We start from the raw sequence: 20,608 nt of genomic DNA on the forward strand, positions 1-20,608 counted from the left end.
ATCACTTCTGGCATACAGCCTTCCTTTACTACTGGGCTAACTACACAGCGTTCACAAGGCTGATTTACTTCTCTTACACCACCAGCACAGCGACTGCAGTTAGAAATCTTTGGGCAGTCATGTTGCAGACATATTAGCCCTTTTCCAGTTAGAGCTGACTCCAACTTATTCCACTGGTATTAACAAAACCAGTCATCTGGATGTAGAGTAGGAAAGACTATGTGGACTTAAGAGAAAATACAAATAAGTAGAAAGAACACTGGAATTAGAACCAGAAGACCTGCCTTTGAACCCTGGCCCTCCAATTAGCCTTGTGACATGAGGCAAGTCATTGACCCTCCCTGAGCACAACTTTGCTCATGCATAAAATGAGAGGCGACAAGCCACGCCCTGCTTATTAGCTCACTCAGTTTTGAGGGTCCAATGTGGTAGGTGCTGGCACAGAGCAGACTACAAACTGCTATAAAAATCCTCAACTGGCATTACTGCCCCTCCAGGGGCATTCTGAAAATGTGTGGGGCTGTTTTCAGTTGCCTCAATACCTGGAGGTTGCTACTGGCATTGAGTGGGTGGGGTAGGATGTGGGATGCTCCTCTTCCTGCAAAGCACGTGACTGTTCCACATCAATGAAGAATCATCCCATATCCCACGTGACTTTTCTCCCCCTACCTGACTTTTTTTTTTTTTTTTTTTTGGTACGCGGGCCTCTCACTGTTGTGGCCTCTCCCGTGGCTGAGCACAGGCTCCGGACGCGCAGGCTCAGCGGCCATGGCTCACAGGCCCAGCCGCTCCGCGGCATGTGGGATCTTCCTGGACCGGGGCACGAACCCGTGTCCCCTGCATCGGCAGGCGGACTCTCAACCACTGCACCTCTGGGGAAACCCCGCCCCCACCTGACTTTTATATGTCATTCTGGATGTTCATAGGGATGAAAACCTCTTCCAAATTAGCCCCAAACCTAATTCTGTTTTATATGTAAATACAAAGTATTTTTTCCAGTTTTAACGTTCCCTGGATCTGTCAAGAATGCAGCCACCTTGTAAATCGAGGATAGATGTGTTACTCTGTCCAGAACATCACTGTTTTGGGAAATCCCATTACAAAGGGCAATGCTGCTTGTGGTATTTGGGTTGACAGTCACTACACACCGCACCTGGCTGCCTCTAACAGATTCACAGTAATTCAGTGGGTAAGTACACGCATCTGACAGCTTCAATGTGCCTTTCGTATGGTCATCTCCAGAAAGTGACACTGAGATACACACCATTTTGTTGGAAATTATTTTCCTTTATTTCTTCTGAAATACTACATTTGGGGGTATTATGTTGATGAAGGTATGCACATAGGTAGGTTATCAGCTCTGGCTTTCATTTAAGGATAATTAAGAAGGCATTATAAAATATGCTATTAAAAAAGAAATATTGGGGCTAATGAGAACCAAATACATAAGGCATTAGTAAGAGCACGCTGCGTAGGTCTGAGTCCTCCTTGAGGAAGGGCACAGCAGAAGGAAACAGTTCTTTTTGTTCTGTTTGTTTTCTGTACCTCTCCCTCGCCCTAGGACTTACTTATCGTTATATTTCTTTACTTAATAATTAGCCAATGTATCGGTTAATTGCATTCTGTTTTCCTCTAAGTATGCTTAAAAAGTAAGTCAAATAAGTCAGTAACTAATTATCTTTTCCCTGCAAGAGAGACTGCATTGTAGATTACAAAACCCGAAGAACAAGCTTGTACAGAAACGGGGATATAAACCAGAAGTCTCTGCTTTGCACCCAGAGAGACCTAGAGTCATACCTCATGGAGACTGATTTAATGACCGTTTTATACCCCCTGCTGATAAAGCACATTAGAAAACTGAAAAGTTTCACTGTGGTAATGCATATAATTTCACAATACTGAATTAGCTATTAGAAATGGTGAATTACTCTCCATATGTCCCTATGGTCTGCAAACTTAATACGTGCCTTTAAAACAAACGAAAAAATTCCTTAACTTGAGAAACAAGTTTGTGGCCATCATCAACACTCTGATATGTCATCTTCTCTATTGTTATTTTGTGTTTAAAATTCTGCAGTTCCATCTTTAGAATAAGAATAGTGGGTCTATTACTATGATGGCTGCATAGTTCAACAGATGATTGAATCTTGAAAGAGATATACCATTTATCTGATGTAGAAGAAAAAAAAGTAAAAAAAAAAAATAGTGGGTCTGAAATATGACAATTTCTTTTCCCTGCCCTTTACAACTACTGTTAGAGAACATAAGAATTTGCAGTTAGAGGAGGTGGGATACTGCTGGTGCAGCTCTATGGTTCAAAATAGGTCAGAGAGCCCATGTGGAGATCTGGAATAGCTTTTCCGGAAAGGGCATGAAGCCTGTCTTCCAGCCTGTTCCAGGAGAACATTCTCGAAGGCAGGGGGTAGAGGAGTATGTAGGGAGCTACAAAGGTTAGGCTGAAGGTATTTACTGACACTGACACTGGTCACACTGGTTTTCTTTGGCATGTTTCTGGCTGCCGGCTATGTGGGGTCTCGTCTGGCTTGTTTGGGATTCTGCACTTCTCCAGGCAGCGAACTCCTCCTCGCTGAAATGCTCCTCAGAGAATACAAGCTCTGTACCTGCTGGAGGCGCAGGCTAAGTTCCTGATTACAGGTCTGTTGAACAGCTTCCGTCTTCTTTATGTCCCAGTTCAAAGCAACAGCCAGTGCTTTAGGGTCCTCCTTGGCAACCAACTGCGGCAAGAGTAAGAACCATTAAGAACCAGCACCTCTGCTGCTCTCATAATTTTCTTTAGGGGGTGAGAATCGGCAATATCAGTCTGTGTCATGTCTTTACGCTGAAATGCCAGGTCCCCTTCATACTCAATTGTCACAGGCCTCTTCTCACCACACAACACCAACAGGAAAGGACATCTAGAGAGTAGTTTACTTGGAGCAACAATAAAGTCCTCCGCTCACAGGAAATTTAGCCAAGCTCAAGTCAGTACAGCTTCTTTCCCTTCTAGCTACACCAAGGAAGTACTGGGAACAGGGGCAAGGGTGAAGCATAAGAAGGAGCACCAGGGACTTCCCTGGCAGCCCAGTGGTTAAGATTCTGCACTCCCACTGCAGGGGGCACAGGTTCTATCCCTGGTCGGGGGACTAAGATCCCACATGCCACTTGCCATGGCCAAAAATAAAATAAAATAAAAAATAAAAATAAAATAACTGTGAAACAACGGATGAAACAAAAACACAAGCTACAGCAAATCCCCCCCCCCAAAAAAAAGGAAAGAAAGAAGGAGCACCCACTTTGATATGTTCCCTTCATCAAGCCTCCAGTTCCTTGGTCTGAGGGCACAAGATGATCCCCTTGAGTGGGCCTCTCTCAAGGATATTTTATGTGCTTCTATAGCCTATGGATCTTTTTCAACCACTGACAGATGCATCTCAGAAGCCTGAGCCCTGCTATTCCTCCCTGTCGGGGTCAGACATTTCATTACCTACTGTGGACCAGAAAATAATGTTTGATGATCTGAGGGAGGGCAACCATTTTGTTTAAGATTTGGATTAAATGAGATGTTTGCAAATGCTTTGCATATAATAATGGGCAAATTGACAGCTAATGATTCAAGGTCTGCAGAGGTGAAAAAAACCTGATACAAGCCTCTCCTTGCAAAGGTCAGGGTCCCTGGTGCTTGCCCACCTCCAAATCTTTACTAGACAAACTCAGCTCTGGCGCGGGTTTCTCCTTCAGCGCATTAAGGATCTGGCTCGTAAGTGCAATTTCGGAGGAGCTCTCTCCAATACCCGTGTCAACTGCATCCCTCTCATCACCGACGCCAGCTTTGGACTCTGCAAAGCAGATGTGAGACAGAGATCAGCACACCATGTACACATACAGCCATACCAACATCCAGCCAGAGCAGGCAGCTGGGCAGACAGAAGCCTGTCATCTCAAGATGCCAGCAGCTGTGGTTTCACTGTTCTTAACCACATGGTAAGCACCTGGCTCCCTCTCAAGGAGAGGCTCTACTGAGTTCTCAGTGTAACTCCCCAGCCGATGAATCCTACCTTGCTGCTTCAACAGGATGCTGCCCTCCTTCTCCAAAGCCCGGAGGTAAAGCTCCAAGAGCTGCTTGGACTGACGGGCTTCCTCTCTCTGGTCAAGGACCTGCTGGAGGGTGTTCTGGAGCCCCTGGACTGCGACACGACTTTGGCTGAGTTCCTGAGCCAGCTCTGAACATGGGACATCAATAAGCATCTGACAAACAAATACGGACTTTAAGAAATCGGAAAGTACTTTCTAAACGTGATGTTACAGCTCTCAAATACATCAATTTCGCAGACTCATTACATCCAGTTCCCAAAGTTACCTAATATATGGCTGCCTGAAAGTCAGGAAAGAGGCATGTAATTTTTTTCAGTTTTCCTCTGGTGAAAAAATTAGGAAACTACTGCCTTAGTGCCTTATTAAAAACAAAACAAACAGAAATAGGGTCACAGATGTAGAAAACAAACTTATGGTTACTGGGGGGGAGGGGGAGGAGGGATAAATTGGGAGACTGGGATTGACATATACACACTACTATATACAAAATAGATAACTAATAATGACCTACTGTACAGCACAGGGGACTCTACTCAATACTCCATAATGACCTATTTGGGAAAAGAATCTAAAAAAGAGTGGATATATGTATATGTATAACTGATTCACTTTGCTGTACAGCAGAAACTAAAACAATATTGTAAATAACTATACACCGAATAAAAATGAAAACAAAACAAAATCCTCATATTAAATAACCCATTGTACATTGTACAGAATATAAAGGAGGAGGTGTATGATCACTTGTACAATGAATCAGTATGAGGCTATTTCAAGCAAAAGTCTTTCTGATGATTTTTTTTTTTTTGCGGTACGCGGGCCTCTCACTGTTGGGGCCCCTCCCACTGTGGAGCACAGGCTCCGGATGCGCAGGCCCAGCGGCCTTGGCTCATGGGCCCAGCTGCTCCGCGCATGTGGGATCTTCCTGGACCGGGGCACGAACCCGTGTCCCCTGCATCGGCAGGTGGACTCGCAACCACTGCGCCACCAGGGAAGCCCCTCTTTCTGATGATTTTAACCTTAAACATTTTTATTATACATGTTCGTACTTTGAACGACTATTTTTCAAATATAAACTACTCAGCTTTTAAATGACGTGTTCAGTCTGTGAAATAAGGGAGACCTCACTTATCATACCCTAGATTTTAAGAAGGCTCAATCTTTTGGCATATACAGCATTAGATTAAAAATAGTCTTCAGGGCTTCCCTGGTGGCGCAGTGGTTAAGAATCCGCCTGCCAATTCAGGGGACACGGGTTCGAGCCCTTGTCTGGGAAGATCCCATATGCCGTGGAGCAACTAAGCCCGTGCGCCACAGCTACTGAGCCCTCATGCCACAACTGAAGCCTGCGCACCTACAGCCCGTGCTCTGCAACGAGAAGCCACCGCAATGAGAAGCCCGTGCACTGCAACGAAGAGTAGCCCCCGCTCGCCACAAGTAGAGAAAGCCCACGTGCTTGCAATGAAGACCCAAGGCAGACAAAAATAAATTAAAAATAATAATAATTAAAACATAATAAAAAATAAAATAGTCTTCATAAGAGAAAGATCAAACTGTTGAAATTCTTGGAGAGTAAATCTAACTTCAGCTGCAGATTAGAATATGGAGCTTAATAAGAAATACAATAATAAGCGTTTGCATTTCTCGAGCACGTACTATGTATCAGTGAGAAAATTGATGTAAAACGCTTAGGACAGAAAGTGGCGAGGTGGGCTGCTCTAGATTGGGAAAGGCCTCTTTGAAGAGGTGACTTTATAAGTTATCCTTAACTTTCATATTGCATCAATTTTCGAACAAGTAGTATTAATATACATTCATAAGGTTCAAAATTCAAGAGGTACAAACCTTCTGAGGTAAGTACTAGTATTACCACCACCTTAACAGATGAGGAAAATGAGGCAAGAACAGTTAATAACGTCCCAAGGATCAGTCAGTTCTAATCCTCAGGACACTGTGTAATTGATCCCTGGGCTCCTCCCTTCCCTCCCATCTGTTCTCACTCCCCATGGTCCCTGAGATGGTGGTACCTTTCCTCTACCTGTCGCATGGCCAGCCTCTGCCAGCTCCTGTCCTAAGCTTCCTTGTGCAGCCTAGCTGTCAGGGCCAGGCTCACTCATATTCTGGTATCCCTATTTTGGTAAGGACTGCTGTGCTCCTTATTCTAGGGGTATCATAATATACTAGTCTGTGGGATGGGAAGGGATCTCATGACCCCTTTCTGTTTCCTTTTTTTTTTGGCCACAGGGCATGTGGGATCTTAATTCCCCAACCAGGGATCGAACCTACACCCCCTGCAGTGGAAGCGCAGAGTCTTAACCACTGGACCGCCAGGGAAGTCCCCCCTTTCTGTTTCATAAAAAAGAAAGAACAGGGCTTCCCTGGTGGCGCAGTGGTTGAGAGTCCGCCTGCCGATGCAGGGGACACGGGTTCGTGCCCTGGTCTGGGAAGATCCCACGTGCCGCGGAGTGGCTAGGCCCGTGAGCCATGGCCACTGAGCCTGCGTGTCCGGAATCTGTGCTCCACAACGGGAGAGGCCACAACAGTGAGAGGCACACATACCGCAAAAATAAATAAATAAATAAGAAAAAGAAAAAACAAGAAAGAAAAAAAATCAAGCTTGCTCCTGCCCTCCCTCTGCCTGCAACACTCTGGCCCCAACCTTTCCATGGCAAGCTTCCTCTTGTCCTTCAGGGTCTCCTCTTGGGACCTGCCAATGTTTCTCAACTAAATTCTATGAATTTATTCTATGCACAAGCATGTGTGAAAAATGACACTGATCTAAGCTTTTTGCACCACTGACTAGAAGAGCAAGACTGATGACACCCACATGTACCCCAGTGGGGAAGTCTCATTAAATAAGTCATGGTACAGACATGAAATGGAATATTATGCAGTGGTGAAAAAGAGGTGAGGATGTCTTTTATAAACTGATCTGGAATACTTTCCAAATCTTTCTTTAAGACAGAGCAGAGGGCTTCCCTGGTGGCACAGTGGTTAAGAATCTGCCTGCCAATGCAGGAGTCACGGGTTCGAGCCCTGGTCCGGGAAGATCCCACATGCTATGGAGCAACTAAGCCCGTGTGCCACAACTACTGAGCCTGTGCTCTAGAGCCCAGGAGCCACAACTACTGAGCCCATGTGCCACAACTACTGAAGCCCGTGCACTTAGAGCCCATGCTCTGCAACAAGAAGCCACCGCAATGAGAAGCCTGCGCACCGCAATGAGGAGTGGCCCCCGCTCACTGCAACTAGAGAAGGCCTGCGCTCAGCAACGAAGACCCAACACAGCCAAAAATAAATAAATAAATAAATAATTAATTAAAACAGAGTAGAGATGTTTCCACTTGTGTGATATAGGGGAGGAGGTGAAAACACTTATGTATTTGTTTGTATATAAAATATCTCTGGAATGGGAAACTGACAGATTGGTTGTCTCCAGGAAGGGGAAGTTGGGTGGCTGGAGGCAGGAGTCAGACTTTTCCTGTATATCCTTTTTTTTCTAAACAGCTTAATTGAGGGATTTCCCTGATGGTCCAGTGGTTAAGACTCCATGCTTCCAATGCAGGAGATGTGGCTTCAATTCCTAAGATCTAAGGAACTAAGATCCCACATGCCCCGTGGCCAAAAAAAACCCCCCAAAACCCAGCTTTATGGGGATGTAGTTAATATACTATACAATGCACCCATATAAAGTGTATAATTCAGTGGGTTTCAGTATAATTAGTGGTCTTGTGATGGTGCAGTCACCACCACAATCAGTCTTAGAACATATTCACCACCCCAGAAAGAGCTGTACCCATTAGTAGTTCCTCCTTATTCTCCCTCAAAACTCCCCACCAACCCCATCCCTAAGCAACCACTAATCTACCTTCTATTTCTATGGACTTGTGTATTCTGGCCATTTCATATAAATGCAATCATAAAATATGTGGCCTTTCATGTCTGGCTTCTTTCACTTAGCATAATGTTTTCAAGTTTTATCCATGCTGTAGCATGTATTAATACTCCATTCCTTTTTATGGCTGACTAATATATTCCATTGTTTGGATATACCACATTTTATTTATCTAGTTATCAGCTGACGGACATTTGGGTTGTCTTACTTTCTGGCTACCTGTGTATCCTTCTATACCTCTTGGATTTTGAACCATGTGAAAGCATTAATATGATTTATTCACAATAAATATACACGTGTAAAAAAATCACCACAAGGTCGCCTCCTTCCAGGAGCCTTCCCGCCACTCTTGGCACACTGCCCTGTCTGACATGCTGCTTATTTTGTCTGCCTCCTTCCACCAGGACTTGAGTTCCATTAGAGCAGGGACTGTGTCTGGCTTGTTCACCATTGCACCCCTGTGCATAGAACTGTCAGGCAGAGGACCGGGGCTCAATAAATATTTTTTTGAATTAACAATACTATTTTTATCCTAATTCTACTGGAGAGGAAACATAAGCAGGGAGGCTAAGTTACCGGTTCAAAGTCACACAGATGGAGCTAAGATTTAATCTGCATTCTTTAGCAGTACATCCTTGACCCACGCCTTGGTCCTAAATGGGTCTAGGTGAGGCCTTGGCGTCTGTGTTTTTAAAAAGCTCCACTGGTGATTCTGATGCAGGGTTAGGGGTGAAAATTTCCTACTCTAGGTGAGAGAATTAGAAAATGAAGAACCTTGGTTGTCATCTAAGAATTACTTAAAAATTAAGAAGCAATGAAATTATTATGGCAGGATGCATGGCAACTAAGGCGCTGGGGGAAGCACAGGCTGGCGGAACGTGGCTATGGGTTGCGGAGGAGGCTTACTTGGAGGTCCTCCTCGGACAGGAGGATGATGCTGGACAGGTCTTCTTTCAGCTGCCTGGCCACATTCTTCCACTTCAACCCTGCCCCGCTGTCTGTTTCATCTCCGTCAAAGGACTCTTGGGTAATCCAAGCTGTACCTCCATCTGATACATGGGAGAAAATGCCGGTCAGAGTCAGATTAACGGGAAGTGCTGTTTTCACTTCCTCCTCCAACTCAGACCTCAAGGATGTCGGCACATCCTTCCGACAGATCACTTAGAATAATTTAGATGGTGAAGGAAGCACCTTTTCTCAGGGATTCATGGGGAAGCCAACCCCATCTAGGACCTTAATTTTCCCTCTTGTTCCATCTTCCATTTCTTTCTTTTTTTTTTTTGGCTGCAGCATGCGGGGATCTTTGGCATGAGGGATCATTTGCTGCAGTGCGTTGGCTTCTCTCTAGTTGTGGCGCGTGGGCTCCATAGCACATGGGCTCTGTAGTTTGTAGCACGTGGGCTCTCTAGTTGTGGCATGTGGGCTCTCTAGTTGTGGTGTGCAGGCTTAGTAGCTGTGGCGCGAGGGCTTAGTTGCCCTGTGGCATATGGGACCTTAGTTCCCTGACCAGGGATCGAACCCACATCCCCTTCATTGGAAGGTGGATTTTTTTTACCAGTGGACCACCGGGGAAGTCCCCATCTTCCATTTATTTCTGTGTGAAACTGCTCTGTATTCTTTTATGGAAGGAAGCCACTTAAATCCAATGTATGCTTATGCATACCCAGGATACTGTCACACTTCCCTTTTTTTTTTTTTTTTTTTTTTTTTTTTTTTTTTGTAGTACGCGGGCCTCTCACTGCTGTGGCCTCTCCCGTCTGGCTCACGGGCCCAGCCGCTCTGCGGCATGTGGGATCCTCCCGGACCGGGGCATGAACCCGCGTCCCCCGCATCGGCAGGTGGATTCTCAACCACTGCGCCATCAGGGAAGCCCTAGGTTAGTTTTTGTGTCTGTGGGTGTGTTCTATTACTGTATGCAAAAACATTCATCCTCATCAGCACTTCTTCTGTGCTTGGGGATGGGTCTTATCCTTGACTGGAGCAGGTGCAGCCACTGTTCGCTGTCCCTTGGGCCCAAGTACAAAGGTGGCTGGGAAAGCCATTGCTGAAGGGTGACTTCCTCACTTTAGTGGCCTAGGGAATTTCCTCAAGACACTTTTTTAGCTCTTTGATCCTTGCCCGTCAAAATTAGTTCCCTTTGTATTTCCAGTGAGGATGATGCTAATGATGGTGACAGGTAATATTTATTTGTCTTACTGTGTACCAGGTAAGATCTAAATGCTTTCTATCAGTGGCTCTCAACTGGGAGTGATTTTGCCCATCCCACCCCCAGTAGACATTTGACAATGTCTAGAGGCATTTTTGGTTGTCACAATTAGGGTGAGGAGATGCTACTGACACCTAGCAGGTAAAGGCCAGTGATGCTGCTAAACATCCTGCAAGACACAGGACAGCAACCCCACAACAAAGAATTCTCCGGCCCAAAATGTCAGTAGTACTGTTGAGAAGCCCTGGCTTGATATGTACTATGTTCTAGTATCCTTCCAACAATGCTAGGAGACAGGTACTGTAATTATTATCTCAATACGGGGCTGAAATGTTAGATAATTTGCTCAAGGTCACGTGGCTAGTAAATGGCAGAGCCAGGATTCAGACCAGACAGTCTGACCCAACCTGCGGCACAGATCTCTCTCCCTTGCTGCGTTTTAGTTGCTGTCGGTCTGTGAGTTATTTGAGAACTGAGCCCGTCTCATTCATCTTCATCCCCAGACTCAGCACCGCTCTGGTATACAGAAGGTGCTCAGTAAACGTTTGCTGCATAAATGCTTAAAACAGCCAACCAAACAGCAACCAGGTGCCTATGCAGTAAAATAAATCATGATGGATGGTATATAGTATATACGGCCAGCATTTCTTACCTGAATTGTTGTAAGCCCACTTCTCATTCCCAGCCAGTGCCACAAACTTAGTATTGGCAGGAAGACACAGGAAGTAATCGTCATCATCCACTATGGTGCCATCCTCTGCCAGGACCAGGGTGACTGGTGCCAGGGACTTGTCAATGGCCAGAATGTCACAAGCTGAGAGGAATAAAATATTTGGTAATTGACAAGTATCCATAGGGAAATTACATCTGTCCTTGCACTCTCAATATGTATGCCCCGGGACTTCCCTGGTGGCACAGTGTTAAGAATCTGTCTGCCAATGCATGGGACACAGGTTTGAGCCCTGGTCCGAGAAGATCCCACATGCCACGGAGCAACTAAGCCCATGTGCCACAACTACTGAGCCTGTGCTCTAGAGCCCGCGAGCCAGAACTGCTGAGCCCGTGTGCCGCAACTACTGAAACCCACACGCCTAGAGCCCGTGCTCCGCAACAAGAGAAGCCACCGCAATGAGAAGCCTGCGCACCGCAGCGAAGAGTAGCCCCCGCTTGCCTCAACTAGAGAAAGCCCCCATGCAGCAACGAAGACTCAGTGCAGCCAAAAATAAATTTTTTAAAAAAAGTATGCCCCCAGAGCCTAGAAAAATCCCTGGTAATAATAACTATAATAACTATAAGATGACCACTAGTACTAATATAACACTTACCATGTCCCTGGTACTGTACTAAGTGCTTTTCACATACAGCATTTAATTTCCTAAAAATCCTATAACACAGATACTATTGTTACTCCCATTTTTACGGATGTCAAGCCCAAGGCTCAGAGAAGTTAAGTAATTTGCCCAAGGTCACACAGTAAGTGGCAGAGCCGGCATTTCAACCCACACAGTCTGGCTCTTGAAAATGTGTTTTTCTTCCAGCTACTCTACACCCACATTAGGATGCACTTGAGCCTTTACTTGGATGAACAACAAACCAAAGTCTGATTTGATTCCTTGAGAACAAGCAGTCTTTCATTCATTTCCTCAGTGGTCTACTCAAATTCTCCCATGTGTCAAATGTCACAAAGAAAAAAGAGAAAAAGAAAAGAAGAAAATTATAAAAAAGAAAAGAAAAAAAAAGACTTTATGTTCTCACAGTATCTTTCTTGGCAGCCTTACTAACCTATAGGAAAGTATAAGAGAAGCAGAAGGCAGAAGTTTGTAACAGTAGCTTTTCATCTTTATGATCACTGGGCAAGAGGCTTTGTCCAGGGCAGGTCTGTACCATCCCATTTAGTAATGGCAATGCCTAAAATGCTAATGGGACTAGAGTAGGCAGAGAAGTAGCCAAGAGACTACAAAGATCATTGGGCAATGCTGTCTTTCACCCAAATAGAACAGCAAGCCTTGTATAGGCCGAGCTCCAGAAACACAAGTGCTTACATAAGCCTCTGTGCCAAATGCATCCAGCCACTGCACTGATGGGGCACTAAAACTTAAGCAACTTCATGCCAAGCAAAAAATATGTAAACACTTATATGGCAAAAACCACGTCACTAAAGCATTTAGAGTGCTTTGGCTGTTCCTGCATCTCTGAAAGACATCTGTCTGATATCTAATGGGCTTGGTGACCCTGGGAGGAAGCCATGAACACGCTGACACACACGTCCACTACATGCCCGGGGATGACACACACGTTTAACCAATAGAACTTCTTTGGGTAAGCAATTTACTGCTTACAGGCCAGCAACATGTAAGTTATTTGAATATCTCATCTCCTTCCAGAGTCCCAATCCTGTGGAGCAGGGCTGGAAATACACCCACTTTGCTGATGAGAAAACTGGGGATGGAGAGATGGTTAAGTGCAAGGTCAGGCAGCTAGTAACGGTATGCGGCTCAGAATTTCTGTCAACTCGGTCACTCACAACAGACGTTCCTTGTCCGGCCCTCCCGGATGGTCGGTAACAGCTCCCTCTTTACCGCACAGATACCTGCCAGAGCTGACTGTGGAAACCCGCTCCCACCCCGCCGTAGGCTCAGCTGGGGGACCCAGTACAACCTTAGGGAGCCTGAGTGGCAGGAATACAGTGGACTGAGTTCGATCCAAAATCTGAGTCATGTGAGGCGAGGCACCGAAGTAGAGTCTGTCTTAATTCGCATATTGCTTCCCGTCTGCCTCTCCACCATATGAATCTCACACAAGATAAATTAAGTTAAAGTGCCGGAAAACGCTATGAAACTGCTAAATCGCCATATCCACCTGAGTCATCTCTGTTCCAAGGCTCCACTCGAGCGACAAGAAGCCCCAAGTCGCCTCTCCTGACACCGCCTTGCCCCACCGGACATCCCCATCTCTCCCCCGGTCCCTTCAGCCCGGGCCCCGGCCCCGCAAGTCCTCGCCCCCGTCCCCCCAAGTCCTCGCCCCCGTCCCGTGCCAACCCTTGCTCCTCAGCTCCTCGAGGCAGGAGGCCGCCACGCCGTGCTGTTCCCGGCTGTGGTTGCGGCACAGGAGACACTGCTTTAGAGCCCGGATCTCGCTGGGTTCTGGAACACTGGGTCCCCCGACCACCTCCGTCATCTTCAGGGTCTGACCTGACCAACACGGGGACGTCAGGGGGTTGGGCGCGGGAGTCCTACCCAACTCCACCCCCACGGCATGCCGGGAGATGTAGTTCTCGCTGTAGCAAATCACGCGTGGGAACAAGGCACGCCGGGAGGTGTAGTTCTAGTTGCAGCGAATCCCCTGCGGCCCCGGGGGCATGCCGGGAGCTGTAGTCTGTGGGTTCAAAGCCGACTTAGGTCGCGCAATCCGGACGCCGGAGGTGGGTTTTTTTTCTGCCTTATATTAAGGAGTTGCATTCGCGCGTTCAAAATGAGGTCAATAGGGATTTACTTTGTATTATGAAGGACACGCCCGTATACTCCCTTGAATTGTTACAGCACTCCTTTCTGTATATATAGATAGATGGCAAGATATTAATACATAAAGCAGTGTCATTGTACTGTGTTAATTTGTTTTTCCTTTCCAACCTGAACAAATCTATAAAATGTCCCAACCTTCACACTGATCTGAAGGAAGTCAGTTTTAAAAAATGATGAGTGTAGCTTTCAGTCTGGCTGAAAACATAACAGAGAAGCATAAGGTACTCGCACATTTCCACTCTTTTTTTTTTTAACACTAAAGAGGCTTTTAATTATGTAATATTATCTATAAGTACAAAGACTTTCCCAATCACGTCACTTAGAGATAATTTTATCCACTGCTCTGTTTGGCAGCCAGTCTCTTGTCTCTCTCCTCAGCAATGGTAAGGCGGATACCCTTTCCACGAGGAAGAGAGATCCACGGTTTGTTGCCTTTGCCAATAACAAAAATGTTGGAGAGCCGCGTGGCAAAGCTATTGCCGTTGGCATCTTTCACATGAACTGCATCAAAAGAACCAGGATGTCTCTCCCGGTTAGTGATCACACCAATTCTTCCCAGGTTAGCACCTCCAGTCACCATGCACAGGTTACCAGTGTCAAATTTGATGAAATCAGTAATCTTGCCAGTCTCCAAATCAATCTGAATGGTGTCATTCACCTTGATGAAGGGATCAGGGTAGCGGATGGTGCGAGCATCATGGGTCACCAGATGAGGGATTCCTTTTGTCCCCATAAAGACCTTTCTCACTTTGCATAACTTATACTTGGCCTCCTCAGGTGTAATACGATGAACAGCAAAGCGACCCTTGGTGTCATAGATCAGATGAAAATTCTCTCCAGTCCTGTCAATGCTGATGACATCCATAAAACCAGCAGGGTAGGTTGTATCAGTGCAGATCTTGCCATCAATCTTAACGAAACGCTGCATGCAGATCTTTACTTCATCTCCTGTTAGGGCATATTTAAGTCTGTTCCTTAGGAAAATAACTAGAGGGAGACATTCCCTCAGATTGTGGGGACCGGTAGATGGACGAGGAGCAAACACACCAGTCAGTTTATCCAGCATCCAATGCTTTGGAGGTGCTACGCGCTTCAGGTGCTTCCTGGGACCACAAGCCATGGCTGCGCTAGGCACGGAAATAGCTCCACTCTTTCGATTCCCTGCTTCAGCTCTGCCAGTTGGGTTGGGACCTCGGAACGAAATGCTTAAATAACTAGATTAAACATTAAGGTCTCAAAGAAACCAGAGAGAAAAGGGTAAATGCGAACCACATTACTGTTGAGGTTGTTCAGGTGCTGCTTGACGATACATCTGTCTTTGTTCTAATACTGCTACTTATGGAAAAGTCTGTGTTTTTCACTCCTGAAAAACTAACATTTAAGATTAAAGTAATAATTTAAAAATTATCAGGAAGTTTCCTTGCTTAAAAAGGGGCATTCTCCGCGCACCGCGATGAAGAGTGGCCCCCACTTGCCGCAACTAGAGAAAGCCCTCGCACAGAAACGAAGACCCAACACAGCCATAAATAAATAAAATTTTTAAAAAAAGGGGGGGCATTCTATATAAACAAGGAATAATTATCAGCCCGTATTCATTCAGGGTCAATCTCTTTCATATTTTGTTTATTAAAGGAAATAAGATATTATGAGAAAAAGACATGTAAAATTGTTTGGTAGGAGGAATTGTTAACTGAGGCAACCCTTTTGAATACACCATCATTGATCAAAAAACAACTGCAATGTAACTGACTGATAGTTCTAATGTATGCAACCCTTTCGTATAATTTCGCAGTTAGCTTAAAATCTAACAACTCAACCGCTATAAAGTGAAAACAGTTCGTAGAAGCCTCTCCTCTCCAAAAAGCCCCCTCTTCCGAATTCTCCTAATAGACCTGCATACCATTATCAGACTCCTAGCTCCAAGATGTAATTGCGTGTGTGTGTGTGTGTGTGTGTATTTGGCCTAGACTTGAGAGCAGGGGTTGAGTCTTGCATCTTTTTATTTCTCGCGGCTACTAAAGTGCCTGGCAAATGGTAGGCACTCGACTGAACCATCAGTTAATTAATTAATTAATTTCCAGGTTTCTTCACATTCATTCACTTATTAAATACTTAGGGTGTCCCTACATGTGCCCAAGGCACTGTGAAGATGGGCAGAGATTTAATTCAATAAGTATAATATACATATAAGAAAGCAAAAAGGACAGGCATCGTTCTTGCTGTAAAGCAGAGACCTAATGGAAACAGTAAGCGGTGTGAGGGACGTGGGAGCTCCCCTCTCCTCCCCGGGCGTCCCCCATCGACAGCTCAGTTCCGGCTACTTTAGTCTGGGCGAGAGAGCGAGAGCGAGGGCGCTTGGGAGAAGCCTCGCCCAGCGGCGATAGACTAGTCAGGCCTCAGAAAGATGGCGTCTTCGGAGCAGGCAGAGCAGCCGAGCCAGGTGAGGGTAGTGGGACTGCTCCGCCGTACCGGCGGGGACCCCGCTGGAGGGGGCGCTCGGCGGGTGGCTGGGAGCCCGGTGGGGACCCTGAGCCTCGGAAGCCGGGGGCTCCGACCTCTTGCCCCCTCCGGGGCCCCGCCCCTCCCCGGGTCCTCGCCGCCCGGCCCCTCCCCGCGTGACCCCTCCTTGACCACATTCCCGAGCACGGGCCCGGGGGCGCCCGAGGGCCCCCCCCTCACTTCCCGCCTGCCGGCCCCTCGGGTCCCACTTGTGCTTGGCCAGGTCGGTGGCGGGACCCTTGAGAGGTCCCCCAGGCTTGAGCTGCGAGGGCCCCTGCTTGAGGAGAGGGGTGAGAGAGGCTGGATCGTTCCCGGCCCTTCCCTCTCGGGATAGGCCTTACTCCATCACGGTTCCCTCTCTCTCGCAGCCTCAGCCTTCTGGGTGGCCCCGCTGCCAGCCTCTTCGTCTTTAGTCACCTTTGCGTTTTCCCTGCCAAGTTGGAGGGGGGGAAATGTACTTGGACCCTCTCAGTGCGTTGGTAGGACGTGAACTCACTGTAATGAACCGACGCCACCGAGCTTTTGGCTGGTGATCCGTCTTTGCTGCCCAGAGTTAGGTTTTCTTGGCCAAGGGCTCTAGCTTTTCAGCCACAGACTCAGCCGAATCCCACTCCAGTCGGGGGACCTTGAGGACCGGTGCTCCTGCCTGTACGTCTGCTGTCAGGAAGCAGTGGATGCTAAGGCCTCTGTAGGCGTTTGTAGTCCAAAGGTGGGGTGGGCTGAGGTGAGGACGATGGGGTAAGCGGTACCTTACAATTACGGAGTGTGTGCTGTCATGCGGAAGACAAATTACGCTTATTATCTCGTTTAATGCTCATTACAATCTTTATGAAGTACGGGCTATTAACCGCCATTTTGCAGGGTCTGTAACGCGCCGCAAATCAGTTGCCTGATTAAGCCTGGGTTTGAACCCGGCTGCTTTTGAGTCGACTAGTTAGCCCTACATGTTTAAGTTTCGTTAGGATTAGGTAGAGGAGGAAGAAACTGCTTTCAACCTGGACCTCATCACTCATCTCTCACCTGCTTGAAACACCTGTGGACTTCTCAGCGGCCTCCTGGTATTTCAGTTCCTTCCTTGGAAGAATACGGCTTAGTGTTTCTTATTACTCTTTTATTCTTCATGATAATTCTGTTACAGGAATTGCACATAGAGGAGTTGTGAGTTCCCCAGACCAGCTTCCGTTAGCAGAGTGAATGATTCAGAGAGATGTCCAGCTTGTAAAACCTGAGAAATATCTAGGGCTGATTCTGGTCTTCTCACTGTCGGAAATTCTGGAGTGTGGAGAGTGTCCTGGTTGTGGGGTGGGCCCTCCTTTCCTGCCTTAACCCGCTTAGCTTGCTGAAATGCTGAGGCTCCTCAGAATCTAGGTTCCTCTGAGCTGTTACATGTTAGGAATGCCCATAGGCTGGGATTAAAGGATGCCAGCGCGTGTAATTTGCCTGTGCTGTGAAGGTTACTAAAAGTTCTGCCACTCGGAGCCTTTGTAGTGCCCAAGGTTTCCTTTGGTTCTGGAAATTGTCCTCTCTGTACACGTGCAAGGGATCTAGGTTCCTTAAGGGGGCTGGGCCAGCACTTGTTTGGTTTTCAACTCTGCTGCTGCTTTGCCCTCCTTTCCAAAGCTGATGGAGATGGGATTGCGTCAGAAAATGCTGACAGCTTGGGAAAAAACTTGAATGCTTTACGCCAAATTCTGTCACTGACAATAAGCTGCAAATGCACACATAAAACAAAATTTTTTTTTTAAAGTTTTATTTTTGGCTGTGTTGGGTCTTCGCTCCTGCGCGCAGTCTTTCTCTAGTTGCGGCGAGCGGGGGCTACGCTTGGTTGCGGTGCGCGGGCTTCTCATTGCGGTGGCTTCTCTTCTTGTCGAGCACAGGCTCGAGGCACGCGGGCTTCAGTAGTTGTGACTCACGGGCTCTAGAGTGCAGGCTCAGTATTGTGGCGCATGGGCTTAGTTGCTTCGCGGCATGGGGGATCTTCCCGGGCCAGGGCTCAAACCTTGGTCCCCTGCATTGGCAGGCAGTTTCTTATCCACTGCACCCCCAGGGAAGCCCCAAATGCACACATTTAAAGTAAACCAACTCTCTTTAGCAGTTGCTTCTCATTTCATTTTCTAGTCCTGATCAGTGGGTTTCCCATTTCTCCAGTAAAGCAGAGTGGAACTGAAAGAATGAACTGTTTGGGTATTTCCTCCAAACCTGGTTTGTGTCTGAGAAGAACGCATCACACCTTTGGGACTGAGGCAGTATTCTGTCTCTCATAGAAAGTTTGTTAGTTGGCCTTGTGGCATCAGTCTCTCATTTTGAAAGATTAAGGGTAAATAACCAACAGTTTCTTTCTTTGAAAGGCAGTGTAGAGCAGTGGTTAAAAGTATGGACTCTGGAGCCATCCCTACTGGTCTAGGATCCTAGCCCCACTACTTACCAGCTGTGTGATCTTGGACAAGTTACTTAACTTCTCTGGTCTTAGTTTCCCCATCTGTAAAATAGGAATAATACTAGTGCCTAACTCATAGCATTGCTCTGAGGATTAAATGAATTAACTTATTTTAGAACAGTGCCTGACACAATGTGTTACCTATTATTATTCCATTCAGTAAACTCTGGAGTTTCACTTACAAACCATCTAAGCCTTTTCTCAATCCCTATTAAAACATTTTTTGGGATATGAAATTTCATATGTTGACCACCAGTCCACTAAGGTTGGTTTTTAATTTGCTCGGGAGTAATTTCCTTGAAATTTAAAGGAACACGCTGAATGCCGGTGTTTATCCTAGCTGTCCTTTGTGCCTTTTTAGATTTCAGCGATATACTTTCGTTTTCATAATGGTGTAGTCTTTTTAGGCTGTCTTCAAAACAGTCTGTTGGAATTGCATTTATTGCTTATCCTGTTTACTCCACATTACTTGGTTTTGTATGGCTAATCTCTTATCAAAGTCCCTTCTAGTCTGTACATGTTATGGCCCATAGGAACGGGAAATGTCATCCCTATTTTTGTACTTTCCCATCAGTTTTTCTGTCTTTAGTGAAGGGCAGAAGCATGGTTCAATCTGACTGTTTAATGGTTGTTGAATATTGAGACTTATTACGGAACATAGATTTCTAATCTGTTCAGGTTCACTGGATATAATAAATTTTGGACTGAGAAAACACAGAGGCAGGGAAGGGAGAAGAGTACAGCAAAGATGTTACGGAGTGGAAGAGCATGGCCTTGTATCCTGACAGACTTTGCTTTGAACTCCAGCACTCACTCACTATTGGACTTGTCACTCTACCTCTCTGAACCTCAGTTTTCTTCTCTGTAAAATGGGAGTAATAATAATCCCATTTGAGGGTTGACTGAAGCCACAGATGTTAAGAGTGTGTGTTGCATATTAAGTGCTCAGTGAATGTTGGTTTCCATCTCCAAGTTTCTGTACGCAGTTTTGGAAGATTATTGAACCCTTGAATAACAGTAGTTCAAACAAGACATTTTTCCCCTCACTCTTTATTTTGAAAAGTTTCCAACTTATAGGAAAGTTGAAAGAATAATACAGAGAACTCCTGTAAAACTCCCATAAAAACTTCACCAAGATACACTGTTTACATTTTGCTGAATTAGCTTTATCTCAGTCTCTTTATGTATATTTTTGAAGGATTTGATAGTAAGTTACAGACATCATGATATTTCATCCTAGAATACTTCATCTTGTCTCTCATAAGAGTAAGGTTATTCTCCTACATAACCATAATACCATTATCACACAAGAAGTTTGGTATTGATAAAATATTATATACTAATACCACATTCAAAATTCTCCAATTTAAAAAAACAATCAGGATCCAATGAAGAAATAGGGAGTGCATTGATTTGTCTCTTTAGTATGCTTTAATTTAGAATGACTCCCTAGCCTTTAAAATTTTTTTAAATCTTTTTACTGCTGTTTAACATACACCCAGAAATTACACCAATTATGTGTCCAGCTTGGTGAATTTTCACGGAGTGAGCACACACTTGTGTAACCAGTACTCAGATCAAGAAATCAAGCGTTACTGGGACCTCAGAAGCCTCCTTGGCGTCCCTCCCATTACTAGCCAATTCCCCAAAGCTGCCCCTATCCTAACTTAAAATCCATAGATTAATAGCTTTCTGAGTGACCAAGTCTTTGTGGCCAAAAGCTTTACTGTGGAATTCCAATAGATGTGTTGTGGTCAGTTTTGACAAATGTATATACCTGTGTAACCACCACCACAATCAACATCAAAACAGTTCCAGTATTCCTGAATGTTCCCTTACCTTGCTTCCCAGTAAATCCTAGCCTTTGGCCTCAGGAAATCTGAACTGCTTTTTATCGCTATAGATTATATTTGTCTCTCCTAGGATTACGTACGAATGTTTTCATAATGTAAATATTC

General features: G+C 45.7%; 3 protein-coding genes and 1 non-coding gene across 7 annotated transcripts in view; 2 read left to right on the plus strand and 2 right to left on the minus strand.

Moving 5' to 3' along the window:
• Positions 1-1,266: 1,266 nt before the first annotated feature.
• On the minus strand, positions 1,267-13,423 carry DFFA (DNA fragmentation factor subunit alpha). Of its 3 annotated transcripts, XM_032610018.1 has the most exons (7): positions 13,232-13,423; positions 10,846-11,007; positions 8,894-9,036; positions 8,299-8,457; positions 4,056-4,245; positions 3,688-3,836; positions 1,267-2,735 (listed from the first exon to the last, which is right to left on the minus strand). In XM_032610018.1, exons 1-7 carry the CDS (start codon positions 13,368-13,370, stop codon positions 2,523-2,525), a joined length of 1,155 nt encoding a protein of 384 aa, XP_032465909.1. In that variant the 5' UTR covers positions 13,371-13,423; the 3' UTR covers positions 1,267-2,522. The 3 variants fall into 3 exon arrangements, with proteins under 3 accessions (XP_032465909.1, XP_032465920.1, XP_032465928.1); XM_032610029.1 differs by lacking the exon at positions 8,299-8,457; XM_032610037.1 differs by lacking the exons at positions 8,299-8,457; positions 10,846-11,007.
• LOC116745584 lies at positions 2,109-2,180 on the plus strand. The gene has a single exon (XR_004347489.1). It is a non-coding gene; the product is annotated as a small nucleolar RNA SNORD77 (small nucleolar RNA).
• A 622-nt stretch (positions 13,424-14,045) lies between the features above and the next one.
• On the minus strand, positions 14,046-14,847 carry LOC116756839 (40S ribosomal protein S4, X isoform-like). Its single transcript, XM_032637857.1, has one exon. It carries the CDS (start codon positions 14,832-14,834, stop codon positions 14,046-14,048), a length of 789 nt encoding a protein of 262 aa, XP_032493748.1. The 5' UTR covers positions 14,835-14,847.
• Positions 14,848-16,083: 1,236 nt separating this feature from the next.
• PEX14 (peroxisomal biogenesis factor 14) overlaps positions 16,084-20,608 on the plus strand; it is a 139,063-nt gene continuing 134,538 nt past the window's right edge. Inside the window, exon 1 of one of the 2 annotated variants that reach the window (XM_032637832.1) lies at positions 16,084-16,154. In XM_032637832.1, the coding sequence (XP_032493723.1) occupies positions 16,119-16,154 (36 nt within the window). In that variant the 5' untranslated portion in view covers positions 16,084-16,118. The remainder of the gene's footprint in view (positions 16,155-20,608) is intronic. The other variant, XM_032637843.1, reaches the window with a different exon arrangement.

Source organism: Phocoena sinus, chromosome 1, assembly GCF_008692025.1.
Source record: "Phocoena sinus isolate mPhoSin1 chromosome 1, mPhoSin1.pri, whole genome shotgun sequence".
NCBI lineage: Eukaryota > Metazoa > Chordata > Mammalia > Artiodactyla > Phocoenidae > Phocoena > Phocoena sinus.